Source organism: Cebidichthys violaceus, unplaced genomic scaffold (genome assembly GCF_023349555.1).
Source record: "Cebidichthys violaceus isolate CVI_PGR_0920_01 unplaced genomic scaffold, fCebVio1.0.p SCAF_25, whole genome shotgun sequence".
Taxonomy (NCBI): Eukaryota; Metazoa; Chordata; class Actinopteri; order Perciformes; family Stichaeidae; genus Cebidichthys; species Cebidichthys violaceus.
In genome coordinates, this window is record NW_027176428.1 from 42,355 (window position 1) to 63,240 (window position 20,886).

Here is a 20,886-nt window from a genome sequence, read left to right on the forward strand (position 1 = left end):
TGTAATAAAATCATATGCCAACAAGAATCTACGTGATTATAACTGTGCTGTTTGTGTCGTATAGCTCCATTTTTCATAGGTGTGCCGTGTTTTGTCACAAGCTCTGGTAGAAAAGCAAAAAGTTTCTATAAAGAAATAAATACAAATCCTGTTTATCTGTTTACGGTCCTTTTTTTTTATCAAACTTCCTTCATTTCTCAAACTCGAAAGGAAGAGCTAAATATGTTGCTTGCCTCGGGAGGCTTGAGTCTTTGCTTAATTGCTTCGCAAGATCTTGTCATGTGAGCGAATCACATTGTCACTGCAGTTGCCTGGCAGCGAAGGAAGGCACCCATAAGAGTCTCGTGGGATGACTGCTGCAGGGGGGGGGCGTCCTGTTTTCACTCAAAAGTTTGAACTGTTCGTTAGTGTATTTGAATCTTTCTCGCTTGAGTTTTTACACCTTGATTTGAAAATGCAACCCCTGAGTTTTCCCGATCCTCTCTCTGTTTCCCTGTTTGTTTCATCGCCTTTGATGGCCTTTGATGAACCCAGTGGAGTAGTCAGAAAAACAGCCTCCTTTGAAACCCTCTGGGGTCAACTCATTATAATCATGCCTACTCAGGCTGACAAAGGCAGAGGAGGGAAACCTTTGAAATTCCCTTTGTTCCCCACTGTCGGACCAGACAAGAGTGCATCCGCTGGGCCGCGGCGCAGCTCTCCTCACAAGCTGTGTGAGGCATCGCAGCCAATTTGAGGCCAAGTCAATCAGCACAGTAGCTGAGGGAGTGCTGGACTGTTGTTGATAATCTCCCCAGAGAACATGCTCTATCATGCCTCTGGTTCATTAACTCCCCAACCAATTGTAGTCCAGCAAGTTCAGCTCCTTTCTGTGTGTGTGTGTGTGTGTGTGTGTGTGTGTGTGTGTGTGTGTGTGTATGTGTTCTCATTAAAGCCAGAGGATCCCTGACAACGGGGCCTATTAAAGACCCCCAACAACCTGCCTTTGTGTGGAGCAAGGGAAGCTGTTTCACCCCATTGTCAGACGACACAATGGGTACCACAATGTCAAGTCATATTATATACATCAGGAGAGGCCATTTTAAAGACTACAGGAAAACAAGTGGACATATGTTAGATTATTCAATTAAAGGGACTCACCCGAAATGAACCCGAAGCCTTCAAAAATGCTGTTAAAAATCACATCATAAATGTTTAGATTGAGCAATGGAAAATACAGTGTTATGTTATCACTGCTCTAGAGGGCACATGAGGCAGATTATGCAACCCTTTCAACAAATCCTTAAAAATGCACTCATCAGAATTAGTATTCAGGCCTTAATTAGAGGCCCAAAGAAATGAATGAAAACAAGAATATGTGGGTGGAAAAGTTTCATTTCCAGAGCCCAATTAAAAATAAGTTATTTTCACATCATTTTTTTTTAAAGTTATCACAAAGAAATGTTGTAAATTGTTGATGGTCGATGTATTTTTCCATATTTATCAATTATAAGTTGCTGGATGTATAAACTAGAGTCTGATTAGGCGGCAACTTCCTATTCTGCAAAGTGAAGCCAATACTGAAGTGCCTTAAACGTGCATTCTCTCTAATGGCCAGTAAATTATGGTCCCGTTTAGTGTCACATAGACCATAAAGCAGGGTATGCTTTAGGGCGGGGCTACCTTGTGATTGACAGGCCGCTACCAGGCCATTGTCCGGTCTGGGAGTTGTCCGTGTTTTTGTCTTAGAACTTTAACCTTTAGTGCGTCGAGTGTTTTAGATCATGGAAGTTAATTGTAACCTTTTTGGTTGCCTAAAAATGTCTTATATACAGTAGCGTTCGGTTGTACTCCAACCTATCATGTCACTTCTAGTTGCAACAAAACAAGACGGTGACGACCAAAAACCAAGATGGCAACAGTCAAATTGCTTGTGGTTCACAAACTAATGGGTGACTTCATGGCGACTATGTTCACTTCGTACATACAGACTGTGAGAATGATAACTTTTTATTTCCATCTTGACAGACTGAAGCATGTGTTACATTTTAATATCAGTCAGTCAATCTGTCCACCAGCGTTGTTTTAAAATAGATGAATTGTCATAAACTTGTGTACCGACATTCTTGATCCCCATAGGATGAATCCTACTTTGACTTTTTCCTGTAACACCACCAGCTGGTCAAAGTGTTTACTTATAATGTAAAATATCTTCACTAGGGACCTGTAAATAATTTTGTACATACATTCATGGTTCCCAGAGGATACATTTGAACTGCTTGGGTTTTTCCCTGACTATTCCTCTACAGCAGCAACATGAGATTGACGTTTTGCGGGTTTGAGTGAACTACGTTGCTAAGTATTGGATGGATTGCCGAGAAATCTGGTACAGACATGTCTCAGGATGAATTTGTAATAGTGTTGGCGTCCCCTGAGTTTTCAACTAGCGCCACCGTTAGGTCGCAATTTGAATTAGTCCAATACTTTTTGATCAGATAAAATTACTCACATTCCTGTCAGCCTGAGCTGCACCTTGTGTTAGTGCTAATTAGTTTGAATGCTAACACACTAAACTCAGATGGTACAAATGTCTGTACGTATTTTGAAAGCTCTTTCATCTTGGAAGATCTGACTTGTGGAGCCCAACCGTTGAGTAATGAAGCCCACATTCTTTCCAGCACCAACCTCTGTTGTTGTCAAATCAGTGGAACAAACTGTCAGTCAAGTTTATTGTCAAACACTTGTATCATTTTCTTCTAACGGTTCAGCTTGTGATTGAGTATGCAAAATGAGAAACCCAGCCGAAGGACAAACAACTGACAGCGCTCATTTTGCCCAAGGACAAAGATGAAGGATGATTCTCAAAGGAAAATCCTCGGTCACTTGTGCGCTGCGTGGAAAATGCCAGCTGACAATGTGACCTCCCCCCACATCTGCCTCAGATAGCCACCAGAGAACAAACCACTGCATATGAATTACACAACATCAGAGAAAGGTTAGGCCTGGAAACACACTCTACATAACGTTCAGTGTCCCCCTGTAAAAGAAAGAAAAAACAAGAATGACATTCAAACAAGATGACTATTCATTCTCCACTCTGGAGATCATTCAGTGCAGGAATAACTGTACACCAGTCAGGAATCATCTGACAGCAGACGCCACAGTTCAACGAACACAGCTGAACGGTGGAACTGAACTTCTTTTAGTCTGGGCTTCTATGAACCCACAGCTTCCCACAGGCACACTCACATGGCCACGTTTCAATGTCAGAATATGCTCCCCTGGCATTTAATGTGCTTTATGTTGAGAAAGGGGGGCTTCACCATTAAGGAAGACTTTTTTATTTTATTTTATTTATTACACTATATTTATCCCGTTGAGGGGGAAATTCTTCTCTGCATTTGACCCATCCCTTACCAGGGAGCAGTGGGCTGCCCATGACAGGCGCCCGGGGAGCAGCTAGGGGGACAGTGTCTTGCTCAAGGACACTTCGACTCAGCTAACGTACCAGCCAAGGATCGAACTGCTGACCCTCCGGTTCCCAGACAACCCTCTTAGCCTCATGAGCTAGTCGCCCCCAAACTTGGCTTGGACTTGGCAGTAGCCTTTTAAATAAAATAAAAACAATTTTTTACAATAAAATATAAAATAAAGTGCACAAACAAACAGATAACAGGACTATAAACAAGTATAATGTAAGTGTATGTAAAAGTGTCAGGTGTATTTAAATAAAGAAATATAGAAGGGATGTGCAGGGGAGTGATAGCATATTGTATCCATTTTAATGCAATTTTTAGTGCGTGGCATTTGTTAATTAATCTGCCTATTGTCCAGACATCTATTTCTCTCTCATTTCAGTCGTGGCTTCACAAGACGAGTACCAGTGTTTTGCCTAACTGGTCCTGCCATCTGCAGGCCGCGTGATATTACTGCCGTTGTCTGAATACACTCTTTGAATGCTATAACACTGCTTGTGCCCGTAAAATAAAAAGAGAATAAAGAGGTGTGATGCTGTGAGATGGCTTCACCCTCACAGTAGTTTAGATGAAACACTTATCTCGTGCTGTGCTGCATTTGTCCTTAATGAGCTGCTGGTGCCCATTTTTGTCCTGAGTGAGACCAGATGGTCAAACCCCCACGGTTCATAATTACAGCGATGTCATAACACGAACACTCCTATAGAGGGAGCTAGCGTGCCATGAAACTACCGGAAGTTACAGCTGCTGGGTTTGAGTTGTTTTCTTTTTGCACATCCCAGCTGACCAGCTGCTGTTTCATTTGAAAAAAAAAGAAACTTCGGACATGAGTGTTGTTGACACACGTGTGGATTTGAGCAACGGCCTCGAGACAGTTCCTGTTTTAATTGAGCGGAGTTCCGCCGTCATGACGTTTCCTGAATTTCAGGTAACGTTACGCATGTGTCTCTCTCTCTCTCTCTCTCTCTCTCTCTCTCTCTCTCTCTCTCTCTCTCTCTCTCTCTCTCCCTCTCCCTCTCCCTCCCCTACTGGTGTCGGTCTCTCTCTCTCTTTCTCTCTCTCGCTCTCCCTCTCTCTCTCCTACTGGTGTCTTTCTCTCTCTCTCTCTCTCTCTCTCTCTCTCTCTCTCTCTCCTACTAGTGTCGTTCTCTCTCTCTCTCTCTCTCTCTCGCTCTCTCTCTCTCTCTCTCTCTCTCTCTCTCTCTCTCTCTCTCTCTCTCTCCTACTGGTGTCGTTGTCTCCCTCTCTCTCTCTCTCTCTCTCTCTCTCTCTATCTCTCTCTCTCTCTCTCTCTCTCTCTCTCTCTCTCTCTCTCTCTCTCCCCTACTGGTGTCGTTCTCTCTCTCTCTCTCTCTCTCTCTCTCTCGCCCTCCCTCTCCCTCTCTCTCTCACCCCTACTGGTGTCATTCTCTCTCTCTCTCTCTCTCTCTCTCTCTCTCTCTCTCTTTCTCTCCTACTGCTGTCGTTGTCTCTCTCTCTCTCCTACTGGTGTCGTTCTCTCTCGCTCTCTCTCTCTCTCTCTCTCTCTCTCTCTCCCTCTCTCTCTCCTACTGCTGTCATTCTCTCTCTCTCTCTCTCTCTCTCTCTCTCTCTATCTCTCTCTCTCTCTCTCTCTCTCTCTCTCTCTCTCTCTCCTACTGGTGTCGCTCTCTCTCTCTCTCTCTCTCCTACTGGTGTCGTTGTCTTTGTACAGTTTAATGTTACTTAGCTACATCTGTCTATGTTGTGTATAACTAATACCTCAGTTTGATACATAAGAAGTCATATGTGAACCGTCCTGTATTGTATTATTTACACCTGTGTTTTTGCTACTGCGACATGTCAACAGGTCTTATTGTCTGTGTCTCTAGTGTCTCTGTGCAGCAGCCTGTTGATAAGCCAGCTGACAGTGTGACATCATCCCATCTGTATCTGTTATAAACCACAGAATAAACCTGCATGACAGCATGAGAACATACAGTAGAGTCACTCCCCTTTAAATCCCTCTGATCTTAATACTATTAATATATATTTGCAGTAAGATAGTATCGGCTCATATATCGGTCCGGCTCTGATAAATACCCTCAAAGTTGTGAAAAGCAAGAATTGTGGAGATATTGTGAGACACGGGACATGCTTGAACTGCAGATATCAATATTATATATGTACTTTCCAAATGCATATGTTATATAATGTATAGCTTTATAATTTATATAAATAAATGTTATAGTTTTAGGATTGCCAGAAATGCATTGCAATAAAATAAATAATTGACATGTTTGCAAATATATGAGATAATAGAAATAAACACCATAAGGATGTGAATGTCTTTTATTTATGGTAACGTAGGCTTTTGTCCAGAAAACCTCTGGTCGTGGCAAAAACAACCCAAAACCTGCAGGTGATGAAACTCTATCAGATGAAATGCACAGTGTTACCAGCAGATGGCAGCAGATCACTACAGACACGTCCTCTGACTGCAGCGCAGTCCTGTCCTAGTTAACGCTCTCTGTATGCTCATGTAGTTCATCTTAACCGCTGGATGTGGGGAAACTAGTGCATGTGGTAACGTGGTTCTTTCAGTACGTTCATGGGTTTCAAGATGGCAGTTGCAAAAGCATTCAGACCGGTAATCTAAAACTAGGCCTGCAACTAACTTATTATTGTCTTTCAGTCTTTAACGTGACTGTCACAATTTCCTAAAGCTCAATAGGTGTCTTCAAGTCACTTTCCAAAACCCAAATAGATTCAGTTTACTATAACATAAGACAAAAACAAGCAGCAGAAGCTGGAGCCTGTGGATGTGTTTTGTTCTTTACAGTTCTAAAGTTAAACTTTAACTGCTCTTTGTTGTCTCTTCAGTATTCCACAGATAACATTCAGGGACCAGGCTGCACCGCTGACCCCACTGAAGTCACCCTTCCTGGATGCTCGTGCCGTTCCCGCTCCTGCTGCACTGAGAACTGCTCCTGCCTGCGGACGCGCGGCCGTGCGTACGACTGCGCCGGCGCGCTGCTGACCCTCGGCCCGACAGACTCTGGTTACTGCTCACCGGTGTTTGAGTGCAACGCCCTGTGCGCCTGCAGCGACGCCTGCTCGAACCGGGTGGTGCAGGCGGGGCTGAGGCTCAGGTTGGAGGTTTACGGCACGGAGAACAAGGGGTGGGGAGTGCGGACACTGGAGGCGACCCCACGTGGGACGTTTGTGTGCGAGTACGCGGGAGAGGTGATCGGTCTCGAGGAGGCCCGACGCAGACAGCTCGCCCAGAGCTCCGAGGAAAATAACTACATCATTGCCGTGAGGGAGCACGCGGGCACAGGCGCCGTCGCCGCCGAGACGTTCGTGGACCCCGCCGCGGTGGGAAACGTAGGCCGCTTCCTCAACCACTCCTGCCAGCCTAACCTGGTCATGCAGCCGGTCCGCGTGCACTCCCTGGTTCCCCGGCTGGCGCTGTTTGCCGGGCGGAACATTGACGCTCAAGAGGAGCTGACGTTTGACTACACGGGGGGGTACAGCAACCACCTTCCCGTAGAGCTGCTGTCCACACAGAGGGACGCTGACATACGGGCCAGTAGGACAGATGGACTCCGGAGGAAAGAGTGTCACTGTGGGGCCAACAAATGTGTTCAGTTCCTTCCATTGGATTTATCTATTATCAACCGGGAATGAACTAAATATAATGTTATATCACGTGTGTTTTTATTTACATGTCAAGAGATGGATGTGTTTTTCTGAATGATGCTGAACAGATTTTCTATTAAAACTTATCTCGACTTTGATGTGTCTTTTTTTTGCAGTTTCCCCCACAACGTTAATCCATCCACTCATTAGAACAAGACAATGCAACAGGTTGATGGCTCCATGGACACAATCAGCCGTATATGAGTCATGTCTGAGCCCTTCATCGCTTCCTGTTTAGTCCCGCCGGTGTCTCCCACTCGATGTAAGGTGATGCAATGAAAACTAAATCAAAGATTTTATTTTTCTGAGAGAGTAAACTTGTTGACGTTCCTGTCATTTCAAGCACCAGGGGATGTTCGCTCTGTATACGACATTTCCCACCAGAGTTACAGTCTCGCAGCTGTCAGTTTGTCCTGGCACATTTAAATCCCATTTCTCACGACACATGTATCCGGAAAGGAGCTGAAGCATCATTTGCACTGACAGATTGAAGGAGCGATCAATAGGTGTCTTTAAATAGCCACATAGGCTACAGAATTGATCTCCACATCTTTATAGTTGCCGAAGCTTTTTGCAATAAGAAGATGTCACCAGTTAAAGAAAATATGTTGTCATCAACTTGACATTTCCCTTCTGTCTTCAATCAATGCAGCCCTCTCCTTGTAGATATTCTCAGCTTCTCATTGCGCTCAGACCTCCAGAGAGGTGGGACCAATTAAAAAGGGCCGTGGGGGTATTTTTTTTAAATATAGAAACAGACTTTATTCCCAAATGTCAAAAAAGAGGAGCGAAGGTGTCCCACTTCAGCGTGACCGTTCTGAAACCAGGACTCGCTCCGCTCAATCTGCCCCGTTTCTAGTCTAGACCTGCTTTCATCTTATTAATATCCACATCTGGGTTAATGAGGACGGAGACCGTGTTTCATCCAGAAATGGGACCAGTGCTGCAGCCACGCTGGGCCTGAGAGAGACCCAGTGGTGGGAGAGGAAGGGGGGAGATGGAAGCCCTCTGCCGATCAGAGACTACTGTCAACTCCATTGTTGTTGTTTTTTGTGTCAACCAGTGTGGAGGCGACTGCCACAGGTTGTTGTTATTATGACCCACATTATTTTCCTCTATGAGGGTTACCTGAGATCTTTTTTTCTTCTTCTTCAAAATGGGCTGTTCTTTGCGTTGTATAGGATCTGCTTTACACTCAGGAACTTAAAAACTCAATTGAAAGGAATAGTTTGCGTTGAGTTCGATGAGGGGGGGGGGGGACTAGACCAACACCCGGGCATTTTTCAAACCAGAGTATAGAAACGTAAAGAAGGTTCTGGGTCAGGGCTTCTGTCTCCGCCATTGTCTTGAGTCCTGAGTGCAGTGGTTTGGCATTTTTATCTGATCCGATATATATAATTGAGAAAACATCCTTTCAATGTGTGGCCTCAGTTTGTTGTGCCTTTTGTGACAAATGAGATTCCACCGTCCTACTACGAGTACAAGAAACGCATCACTCGTGTCAACAGTGAGTCAGACGTCCCTGGGATCGCTATGGCAACTGCCGATGCGTACAGGAGGTGATTTGGACGGCAGCGGTTGGTTCGGAGGTGCAAACGAAGGCTGTTCTCAAATCCCCGACTGTTGGAGGAGCTGGGCTGCAAATGGAAATGGCTCCTTTTCCAGGATGGTCACCTAGCAACCACCAGTTAATCACATGAGGTGAACCCCCCCCCCGAACCCTGCTATACGCAGCCCCTCCTGTACAAGAACAAACACGTCAATGATGCCTTACAGTGCAGGAGAGCACCGCGTTTCGAGAGGCAGACCGTGGGTCTTGCGTCTCAGAAAATAAGTCTTGCTGGTGGTTTCAACTTGTTTTGGTAAATAGGAACACCCAGAAATATTGCAACATGGTGTTTCATGCAAAAAGTGAGGAAAAAGATCAAATGTTTTAATTCTGTTCTTTAAATGGACCTCATTGAGTTTTTGTCATTGCAATTCAACTCATTGGCTCTCGGTCGAACAGCGATTGAGCCTCTGTGGGCTGGAGGCCGATATTTCCACCATGTTTGTAGTTTACTGCTTGAGGTCTCAAGTTCGAGGCTACAGCCAGCATTTCTTTATCTCATTAGCATATTAAAGACTGGCTAGCCAGACACGGTCCAAAGGTGACGGCGCATCAGCACCTTTTAAAGCCCCCAAATTGACTCCTTATACGTTGTTTGTTTAATCCTGCCAAAAAGCAGTGTGGCAGCCCCACTTTGATTTGGGCTAATGAGACGTCTGCCTAAATGTCTTGCCAAGTGAAGCCTGAAAGGACAAAAGATACAAAGATACACTTTAATGAGAAGCCGCGCGTCGCATCGATAAAGGAGAACTATTTCAGGATGAGTGACCGGTGGAGAAATTACGACTGGCAGTCCATTTGTTCAAAAATAGAGCACCTCTCTGATGAGGGAGCAGATGTCCTTGCCTTGAATCCTTCAGCCAAGTCGAGAAAAAGAAAAGAAAAGGAAATTGAAGAAACAGCAACTATCTGCTATCTGGCCTCAGCTGGCAAAAATATTTTAAAGTCCAATTTGACTTTGTTGTGAATGTATGAAATGTGTTTTTGAATCATGCGGCACTTGCTTGTTTTCAATGATTTGTTCCTGTTTCTGTTGTATTGAATAGATATGAACAGATTAAATTAGCGCGTATTGAATTAGTCTTTGAACCTTTAGTTAAGTCGCTCTGTAGCCACAGATTTCTTAAAGTGACACTTCACTCACTGACACAGATCTGATTTGTTTTAACTGAAACCTGTCCGTGTTCCGACAGGTTTTCTAATGGAGTAGGTGGTATTTTGCAGCTTCACTTCAGTGTTAGAGGAAGGAGATGTCAATGTTTTAGTTGTTTTCTTGTAAAACTGGCTCCTCCCATCACAGATGTTTAGTTATATTTGGCTCAGGACACCTGCAAGCGGGCTCAGCAGGAAGTTCTAGAGCCTGAGAAGCACCCACCTCCACAGCTGCCCTCACCACTGACTAGACCTACACACACTCTCTTCATGCATATCTTAACTACACCTACACCACGTTTACAGCACACTTCTTCTTAACTAAGCAGTTTTGGAGTGCACATTAGCAGTCGGTATGCTTGAAAGTGGCAGAGTGGAGTTTAGAAGATGTAAAGAAACACAGGTGAATGAGTATAAGATATTATTTTCTTTAAAATCCTGTTCATGATAGCTTCCATTATGACCACCAGGTAACAAAACATCCATCATTGTGAACCACTGCTGTCACAATCCTACCTCAAATGATCCCCGCTGAGTCCGCATGCTCGGTGGAGCGCGTCAATGCACTTGACAATGTTGATGCAATCGTTTGAGACACTTACTGTGCATGTCAGGCTGAGACTAACCACGTGTGGATCGCACTTCACGTTGAAACCCTCGTGCAGAAAGCTTGCTGACAAACAGTCCATCCCAAGTGTTTCTGTGCAAACTAAGCCGTGACAATCCCCTTACCGGTCCCGTCTCACCTTCGCAGCTTTGTTTTCATTTGGGAAATACGTAGTGTGACGTTGTTTGATTGTGTTATTTTATTTAATAAGTTGCTGTTATGTGAAGGAGGTACATTTCATTCTATTAGATGTGTTTGCTACTTAAAGATGCAAGTCAAAACAATTATGCATATCTTGTTTTTTTTCATGTTTTATATGTCCTATTTAATAACTTGTGTGCAAAAAGTGATTCGGATAACCAGGTAGGTTATAGTGAAGCGTAGTGAGAGTGAGGTCAACCCTGCTGATCCTAATGGATTACATGCAGTTCAAGCAGCTTACAGAATGCATGTTCTGCAGGTTAAATAGGTGACTTCTGATCACCGCCTGCTTGGATGTCGCTCTCCTTCAGCGCGATTAGCTCAAATAGGAAAGTCTACTAATATCTGTCACTACAAATCAAAAATCTGGCAGATAATCCCCCCCCCCCCCCCCCCCCAGCCATTTCTGTATGGTCTGTCATATTGATTATGCCGTAACCAAGGGGATGCGTTGGAGTGTCTGTGCCCGGTGCTTGTGAAGAGGGGACCAGCCTGTTGTCGGAGCCCGACAGAAAATGAATATCTGAAAACATGCACACACGACATGTCACCATTAACACTGTTATTGTCAATGAACTTCTTCCCGAAGAGTGCCGTACAAAAGTCCAATTGGAACTTATTTTTTCCTACACTGGTAATAAGTTCTACCGCAGAACCACAAGGCCTAATTAGAGTATCTCTGCAGCTGGTCTAATCAGACTATTTCCATTGGGAATATGCAGGCCATTACGCCAGCATAATTGTCTTTTATTTTTAGTGAGGTGGATTTCTACCTTATACTAGGGGTGCCATTCCAATACCTGTTGTCTTGCAGACAAGTTGAAGTTGTTAAAAAATAAATAAAAAATGAGGAACACAAAAAGTCTTCATTGCTTTCTTTTCTCATCGCCGATGTGTTCAGCTGTGCGCTCTCTTGCTCGGCGGTTGCCTGTGGTCTGCAAAAGAAGAAGATAACTGTGGCAACACTTGCACCGTGGTCTGAGGAAACTGATCTATGGTAAACCGCCTCGAGCTCTCAATGGCCCGGCCCTCCAGGGAGGTGAGGTACGGTCTGCGTAGACGTCACAGGCTCAAACAGGGCTGGCAGAGAGCGAGAGAGAGAGAGAGAGAGAGAGAGAGGATAATAGACTTTTGTTTGCAAGCCTTGACTCATTGTTCCAGTTGCCGGAGCTCCAATAATAGAGCTTAAATTGTCAAATAGAACAACCCGAACAGAATATGTGTGGATATCAGTTGAAAGATATTCCACATTGAGCTCAAAATCGCTAATAAGTCATTATCTGTGGCGCTCGCCCCCAGCGGCATCATGTCTTCAGTGGTTCGTCGTCCCAGATCCAGAGCAGCAGTTTGAGGCCACCGTGTTGTTTGTAGAGTTACAGAGCCCTCCATCCCTCCTTTCGACGAAGTCATATGGGCTCCGTTATGAAATCGAGATTTAATATTCCTTCCAAAGAGGAACAGGGAGAACACAGGAGACCCTTTGTTCCTGATGTATGCTCTTGACATTTCTGATGAATGCCAGGATTAGATGGCCCACACAGAGGACTATCGGAGCCTCAGACAAGAAAACTACCAACCATTGTGCCCACTCACCGCCGCTCTGGGAAGGCCTGGATATCTGCACACGAGACTACTCGCTCTGACACATGCACAGCGGCGAATCTCGCAATCTGTGCACCCACGCGGATGGCCGCTGCATTTTGTCGTCCCTTTCCGCCGCCGGTGCATTTCCGAGCTTGCAGATGCCGTCGTTTGTTAGTCATGCGTTGATTCTGTTCAGAAAGACTTAAAGGTCCATTTGCCTTTAAGTCGGCCGGCCTTTTCGTGACCCTTACGGTATTTTTCGAGAAGAAAAAACAACAACAATCTGTCGAGGTCATGCATTGTGTTGGGGAAGCCTTCTGGCAGCAGACGACGTTCATTAAAGGCGCTATAACGACCCAACACACTTGGAGAAAAAAAAAGAAAGGGTCGTGTTTATCAAGCTACAAATCGAACCATAGCTGCAATCCACAGACCCAGCAGCAGTTGTGTCCAGTTTTATGTATATATATATATACAAACCATGTTGGGTTTTTGTTGCTCTGTGGTAGAATGGTAGCCAGTCGTCTGTACACTGTATCCATGACAACTGAGTACTCAGTGATCTGCATTCAAACTTCACTTAATGTCAAGTTTATCCAAAGCCTGGAAATACTTCCAGTGGAGTAAAAGGTTATTCCCGGAGGTATTGTGATGTTGTGACTTCGACACCATCGCGTTTAGACACGAGTGTCAGAGAACGATGCTCTGAGTCGAAGCACTTTTCCTTCATCCTTCCTTTCACGACTGAACAGACGGAGTAGCCTAGGCTATTTATTTGTACTTAAGTGGATTTGAATGCTCTTTTGATATAATTTGTGCTATAATTTGTTTACAGGTTGCACAACCCTTAAGAGGCTGGCAGTACAGAGACTCACATGAATAATACATCTTTTTTTTCATCATATCAGAGCCGGGGCTTTAAGTCAACGCCGGGAATGTAGAATGTAGAACATTAAAGTGGGTTTTTTTTGGGGGGGGGGGCTCAGACTACAACATAGCAATCTGCAGCCATTTACATCTCAAAGACCTCTCTGTGCCCGATGAGAAGCAGATGTGCATGCAGAAAAAAAGAGGAGAAGCACTTTTATGGTAATGAAAACTTGTGTAGCCCCACTTACTCCACTCTTATCGTCCCTCTAGATTCTGTAGCTAAGAAACCAAATTAACAGCTCATCAATGGGTTTGGTTAATGCCACTGAGCCCATTTTAGGGATGAAAGTGTTCTTTCTCTTCCTCTCTCTCTCTCTCTCTCTCTCTCTCTCTCTCTCTCTCTCTCTCTATCTCTCTCTTTCATTCAGGTTGCAATTAGGGATGATTAGGAATAATTAAGCTTTTACACATTTTCAAATGCAAGCGTTGTGTGTGCAGGCTTTCTTGAAGAAACTGGTTTCTTCCCTGTTTTAGAAGAATTACTATAAGATTACTGTGAGGGCGGTCATCTAATGCACATGGTAAGTTATTTATGAGTTCAGTATCGTACAATGATAATTCAGAGTATTTCAGTACACCAGTGTGTTCCAATTCTAGCTGAACATGTCACAGTGGGATTTTAATGGGTCAACTGCAAATAAACCAGATCACTCAAAGTTGTGAGGTTGAGGTTTCCAAAGCTTATACATTACAAACTTGGAAACCTGGTGGTCCGTTAGCAAAACCAGTAAGAGTAAGGTATGATAAAAAAAAAAGAGGAAAAAAGAAACAATAAACACACAAACATGGACTCAACTAAACCAACAGGCCTGTCCTCGTCACAAACCTGCAAATCTGACCGCCGTTGGTCGAGTCAGTGTTTCTGACAGGATGCCGCTCGCACGACCGATGTCTTTATCTCACGTCCTTTCACACTTTGACACGCCCAGCATGAGCCTCTCTTTGTAACGGAAGTCTGTGTGCTTCTGTTTTTGACATTATATACGCAAAGTAATGCAAACATTAACCCCAAAACCCTTCAGTCACATGGATTTGATCAGTCAGAGACATGTTCAGTAGAGTCCACAACATGTGACGCGCAAGGAGCTGTTGGTCCTTGAGGCGCTAAACACTAAATGCTCTGAACTTAGGCACAGTGGTGCTTTGATGTATGCTATCTTCTGCAGGCTAACATGTGTCACAATGACATGTTGACGTGATGTTCACCATCTTAGTTTGTGTGTTTACCACAACGTGGTTGGATACCATAAACCAAAGTATTAGACCAATGGAAACTTTGAACTGATGATGACATGTCCGGGGGGGGGGGGGGGGGGATCACCTCAATCAATCAGTCTAGAAGATGTAGAGATATTTCACAGTATCAATGGAACCAACGTTAGGGTAGCACCTTAGACAGAGGGACTCATCCTCTGGGGAGCATGAATATCTACATTATTCCATGGCAATTGTCAAAATCTATCTGTCTCACACCACTATGGTTATTACTTATTACTGGTTATGGCTATTTACTATTTTTGTCATTATACTAGTTGGTCACCTGAGAAAAACAAAACGTAATTTATATTGTATAATTTTGTCACATGTGTCTTATTGAGATATGCGCTCTGCTAGGGATGAATAAAGTAGGTTAATTAAATTAAATTGAATTGAATAAGGCCACCAGTCTCTCCTCCTCCAAGATAAAAATAGTATATCCCACAAAAATGAAAAAGTTGTGAATGATTCAATAAAACAAGCTTGGTTCAATCAAGTTGGAGTATCAGTTAAGAGCGCTGCATGTGAAAGCGGTTTAACGTTCCTACAAAGAACCACATTACCCAGAAAGCTCTGCTGCTGCAATATAAATAGTAACGAAAGGGGGCGTTTCCACAGTGACATGTGGAGGAGGTAAGAAGCGGATTGTTGCCGAGGACGCATTCAGCTGTCAGAGATAACGCCGCTCAGCCTGCTCTCGTACCTGGAGTTTCACCACCATGGACTTAACCGAGGATAGCGCTGTGGAAATTATCCTGTGCTGACCCACTTCTTTCACGCGTCTCGCTCTCTCTCTCTCTATCTCTCTCTCCCTCTATCGTTGACGCCTCCTTTCATTTCTGCCAGGTAAAAGTCCTCATCCGTCTGTAGTTTTCCAGCTCGAGCGTTGTTCATTTTGTCATCCGAAGCTGTGAGCATCCCCTTGTCAAGGAAGTAGCCCACGCGCTCATTTGTTGCTGTTGTTTTGCTGCAGCTCGGTGCCTTGAAAAGTGAGGCGTCTTGGCATTTAGTTTATCTTTGTGTGTGTGTGTGTGTGTGTGTGTGTGTGTGTGTGTGTGTGTGTCTGTGTCTCACTCTCTGTGTGTGTGTGTGTTTGTGTGTGTGTGTGTGTCCCATTTGGCATCTCAGAAAAAACAGTTAAAGTGTGTCACAACACGTTCACATCACTTTACAATGTCGTGGCAATGAGCTCTAATTGAACACAAATACCAGCTGTGTGTCGCAGTGGTGTGGGACACCTCAATCTGGGTAAATATGACCTTCAACTTCACGCGGACCAATCGATATCGTTTGAAAATAGACGTCTATGCAATGACATTATGTCATATGTTGTGCTTTCCTCCTTGCAAGACGTGTTCGTTTGTTGTTACAATGTTGCACACTGTACGTTTATGGCACATTTCAAGCTAAAATTAAGGTTGAATTGAGTGTTTGAGTGTTTTTTTTAATCATTGTCAACCCAGAAAGAAAAGGAAAAAAAGCCATTGCGCCCTTAACTTGAGTGAGAGGTTTACATTCTCTCTACCTGGACACAAAGTTGACCTAAATGAAAGATGTACATGTCGGCTGTTGGTGCCTCACAGTGCTCAGAGAAACTTAAGCTTAGTTTTCTTGGCATGTGTGTTTTTTTCATTGTTTCAGTCCCAATAATTCTATGTCCAAATTGAATAAGCTGTACAGTGTATCAGCTCTACCACTGTGCCATGGTATTTGTCTTATAAATGTAGGCTATGCTTTAAAAGGACCGAACCCATAGTACAAAAAAAATACACAGGCCACATCCATAGAAGAACAAAAGATTAGCTTTATAGCTTATGTCTAATGCTAATGATATGATTTGAATGTTATTTCTCTTCTTGTCACTTGTGATCTTACAGTAGGTGGTGCTCCGAAACAAATTATACTTTGGACCGATCCCAAACTCTAACAGAAGCAAAGTCTGTGTCTTAAAAGTACCGACGGATCCCCCGAGATGATCCTAACAGCTGCTGTTTACAAATTCTATTCAACTTAATCAGCGATTCACAACCTCTGTGTGCAGAAACATGGAGCTGCAAGATGCATTCGTATTTTTAAATTTTTTTTTTTGAATTATCACTGGTTCATTTTCTTTTCTTTTTTTTTTTTTTTTACATTAATCGCTTAATTGACGACCTGAGTGAAATGTGTGATCTGATTGAGCTCCGCCTGCATGTGGCCACCGCTCTAAAAGACCTTTTGGTGTCCATCTCTTTCAGGTGTAATCAACCCTGAGGAGCCATGTCGGACAAGATGTCCAGTTTCCTCCACATCGGGGACGTTTGTTCCCTGTATGCAGAGGGCTCCACCAACGGATTCATCAGCACTTTAGGGTAAGTCTGCCTGGTTTTCTCTACCTCCACCTCCCTGCTGCAGGATTCCAGGTGAGCTGGATTATATTGCCCCCTGTGCAGAATACACAACACTAGATCAGCACAGGCTACACAATAAACACAGTTACTCATGTAGCGATCCATATGATTGCTGTTATTGAGAGTACAATGGATGGATTTAATGCCCCCGTTTGGTTGGTGACAGTTACTGTCAACATAAGAGTGACCCATTTGTTCCTCCACATTTCATGGTGAATAATAAGTGATATGATTTCGGTGAAACAAAGGAAAGTTTTACTATTAGTTAAACTGGAGAGGGACATGAAGGATTGCCTTTAAACACAGAGCCAACATGTATCTGGACTGAGCCCTCTCTAGACTCAAGCTTATTTTGACCATATGAACAATAATGACACATTTAATGCATATGAATCATTTATATCATATGCATTAAATGTGTTGTATATATTTCACTTCTGTCCAATCTGGGAGTGGGATTCCTCCTCTGTTGCTCTCCCTAAGATTTAAATTTTTTTCTCTCCTCGATAATGTTTTTTTTTCCTGTACCGAGCTGAGGGTCCCGGGACAGAGGATGTCGTATGCTGTACAGATCTCAAAGCCCTCTGAGGCAAATTTGTGATTCGTGATTTTTGGGTTGTACAAAATAAATAATACAAATAAATTGAAATGAAAGGCCGAGCCAATTTGCGCCGCTGTAATTTGTCCCATTAATGAAATGACATTCTTGGCCCTGTCTTGTGAGTAAGAAGCTCATATTTAACACAGATGACGGCTCCATAGACGTACGTCTTGTAAAATAGCTTGTTTTGTAATCCCATGTGGGATGGGGTCAGATGTTTGAAACAGAAATAGAAAATAACTGAACTACTTCTTCTGTGCCACAGAAGAAGAAATAGAAGCTTTTACAGCTGAACCAGATGAACCTTGATTTTTCAACTTTAAAGTTAATGAGTCCCACGTATATAAAATCTGATGGTTTTGTGTTATCTGTGAACCCTGAGCAGAGAACTATAGACGTCTTAAGAACAAGGTTGTCTTATTTAAGAGGTGGTGGAGTCGCTGCTCTCCTTGTTTTACTTCCTCAGTATTCTGAGTCTATTCTCCTCTTGCTACATGCTGAGCACCATTTACTTTGCTGCTTGACTTCTTCCCTCCTCCCTAATTGTAGCCAACGAGTTAAGCGCACATCTCGCTGTGAGCAAATTGAGCAAATCTTGACATGCTCTTAAAAGTCGCAGTATAAACAGAAAGGTGAAAGAAGACAATAGAGGAGTGAGAGAGAGAGAGAGATCAGTGATGTGAATGTCCATGTCTGTCGAGACTATCTGACCGCATATCTGACATGTTGGGCTCCGTCTCTTTTTCTTTGCCGTTTTCTGCCACAGGCCGTTTGTGTTTCTTCTCCCGAGGTGAAAATGAGCACAGCCTGTTGTGTTGTCCCTCTCTTGTCCCTCTACACTCTTCCTCCTCTTGCCATGTCACTCTTCTACTTGCCTTCTCACCGCAGGCTGCATAGAGCCCTCCTCCTCCTCCTCCTCCTCGTCAGTTCTCTGAAACCACGCTCTCTCTCACGGCCCGGCGTTATGCGTCATCCGCCATGGCAACAAATGTGCTTGCATGCTTCTGAAGACTGCAACCATGACAGAGCTCGTTTGTCAAATTTCCCATCTAGCGTTGTTATGCCTAGTAATCAGTAATCCCCCCCCCCCTCCCACCACACACACACACACACACACACACCACTGCTGTGAGCCCTCACCGCTAAAGAGAAGAGCTTAGAGGACGCGGCTATAAATAGCCTCGTTGTATTAGGTGTTTCTTCAGCTGTCAGCACAACGAATGTGACCCCTGAGAGATGGCTGCAGCCACCTGCACCACTGCTGGCTCAGAGAGGATGGCCCCCGACGTCCTCTTGATGCTGAGGAGATGGGACACGGCATTGCGAGGCCGTATCCCAGAATGCAAGGGGAGGTTTCTTCTTCTTCTTCTTGACCTTGGATACAGATGAGCCTTTTAAACTCATTTTCTTTTTGGACCTCGGCCAATCGGCGCGATCAAGGCTCCTCATTCCTACAGAGGAGCTCTCACACCGTGCGCTTTTCTTCCTTCATCTTCAGGGCTCCTGCAGTGCAGAGTGTGTATACTGCATGAGCTATAAAAAGATGCAACTGACTGGACTGACTACAGCCTCCTACGGAATAAATATGTGCCGCTCTACTATCCGCTAATATCCCCATGGGGGTTCCCCAGATGGTGTATGATGGAGATATCAATTACAAGTTTTACCAACATATTTAGTATAATTGGAAAAAACAAGGTGGAACAATGGCGCTAAGGTAAATTATGATGAGCTAGCGCTGTTGTTGCATTCTTTGAGAAAGAAACCCTGGAATACGATATATTGCGATACTGTAAACAAGGCAATATGTTACGCCTTGCTATTAATATTCAAGAGTTATAGTCAATATTTTCTTACACCCCTAACAGGTAAAGCGCCAGTCCAGAAGTCTTTATGCTCATCCTCTCGGCCCTTGAGTTACATCTTCTCCCATCATGCATGCTTCCCTTCATAATCTTAATTCCTGGAATAAATGCAGAGGGAACCTGTTAATCCTGCTCCGTTCATTCGAAGCGACAGAAAGTCTTATTTTTCATACGCTGGTTGCAACTCTTTCATCGGGTTGCAGAGATTTTGACAGTTTGGTTTGACACTTTGAACTCATGTCTTGGAGAGTTATTTCTAAACTCTTAGAGGGAATGTCCAATCAGCGCTCATGGTGAATGTAGTCCACCGAAGTAATAAATTCCCCAGTGCTCGCTATATTGACCAAGAAAGCTCCTGCTGTGCCGGCTGCGCCTACATGTACCAGGATGCATTGCGTGAGCGGCGAGTCCGCTTCGTCTGATAAACAAAATAAACACAAATTGTGAATGAAGGATATTCTTGCACCTAAACAGAAAAATACAACTGTGAATTCAAGTTTCTCTTTACACTGAACTAAGACGGACTTCATCGTAAAACACACTTAACTCATCCAAACCGTCTTCTTCATACTGTGCTGCAGCGGCTCGTTGGCGGATCTCTTCTTGAGAGGCAGAGCATTCAATCAGCAAATTACAATGACAGAAATAGCCCTAAATTGCCTTGCTGGTCTTGGAAGTCTTTTGCAGTTCATCTTCGGGATCCTGAAAACGGTCTGCAGCACTCCTCTTTCACAAAGAGGAGGAAAACTTTCATTTAAGGCACAAACGGCATACATGTTCCCATGCAAACTTGCCAATGTCTCCAATCTGATGTTCATTTTTATTCATGTACTATGAATTTAGATGACGTCCCTCATTAAATCAAGCAGCTTCTATGTTCAGTTGGACTTGACTTGGCAGGAAAGAAAGCAGGTGTTAGTAATCCTGTTAACAGTGGCTTTGTTCCGGAAACTCAATACGTCGCTTACACTGTCTTACTAAAAAGTGTATAATGTTAGTCTATTAAAGCCGCATGTGATTGACTGACCTCAGTGATGGCTGTGTTCCAGGCTTGTGGATGACCGCTGTGTGGTACAACCAGACACGGGCGACCTCAACAACCCCCCCAAGAAATTCAGAGGTAAGGCCTCAACGTCACTTAAGCTTCTCACTTAATGATATTGCAATGAAGTCAGTATTTTTTGGCAGTCGTACACTTGGCAGGAAGTGTATTATATTAAACATTATTTTTTATTTTGTCACTGTTTTAAAAAAGGTCTCCATCAATGTCTGCTTTTTTGGCCTATTGTACCAAAGACACTTTTGGAAATGCATATTTTAAATCTCAGTGATGTTCTTCTTCTTAGATAAAGATGAGACAGATCTAGTTGAGCCACATTTTCTTGTATAGAAACCCAATAAAACCCTTTAGTGCACCAGTATTTGATAAATCAGGGCTCTATACAGGATAGGATGTGCCGGTGTTTTCAATATGCAGTTGTGTGTTTTTGTTTTGTTTACTTTAATTTAGCTGAACATGTTGTATGATTGCGTTACTTTTTGATTTGAGTATTTGTTTGGATGATTCTCTGTTAA

The 20,886-nt window shown here is 43.7% G+C and overlaps 2 protein-coding genes across 2 annotated transcripts in view; both read left to right on the forward strand.

Annotated features, from left to right (window-relative positions):
• Window positions 1-4,208: 4,208 nt before the first annotated feature.
• Window positions 4,209-7,191, forward strand: setmar (SET domain and mariner transposase fusion gene). The gene is made up of 2 exons (XM_068720320.1): window positions 4,209-4,383; window positions 6,297-7,191. The coding sequence occupies exons 1-2, from the start codon at window positions 4,282-4,284 to the stop codon at window positions 7,101-7,103; spliced, it is 909 nt and encodes a 302-aa protein (XP_068576421.1). The 5' UTR covers window positions 4,209-4,281; the 3' UTR covers window positions 7,104-7,191.
• Window positions 7,192-16,541: 9,350 nt separating this feature from the next.
• itpr1b (inositol 1,4,5-trisphosphate receptor, type 1b) overlaps window positions 16,542-20,886 on the forward strand; it is a 75,228-nt gene continuing 70,883 nt past the window's right edge. The window contains 2 exon segments of the mRNA XM_068720289.1: window positions 16,542-16,806; window positions 20,361-20,431. Coding sequence (XP_068576390.1) covers window positions 16,715-16,806; window positions 20,361-20,431 — 163 coding nt within the window. The 5' untranslated portion in view covers window positions 16,542-16,714.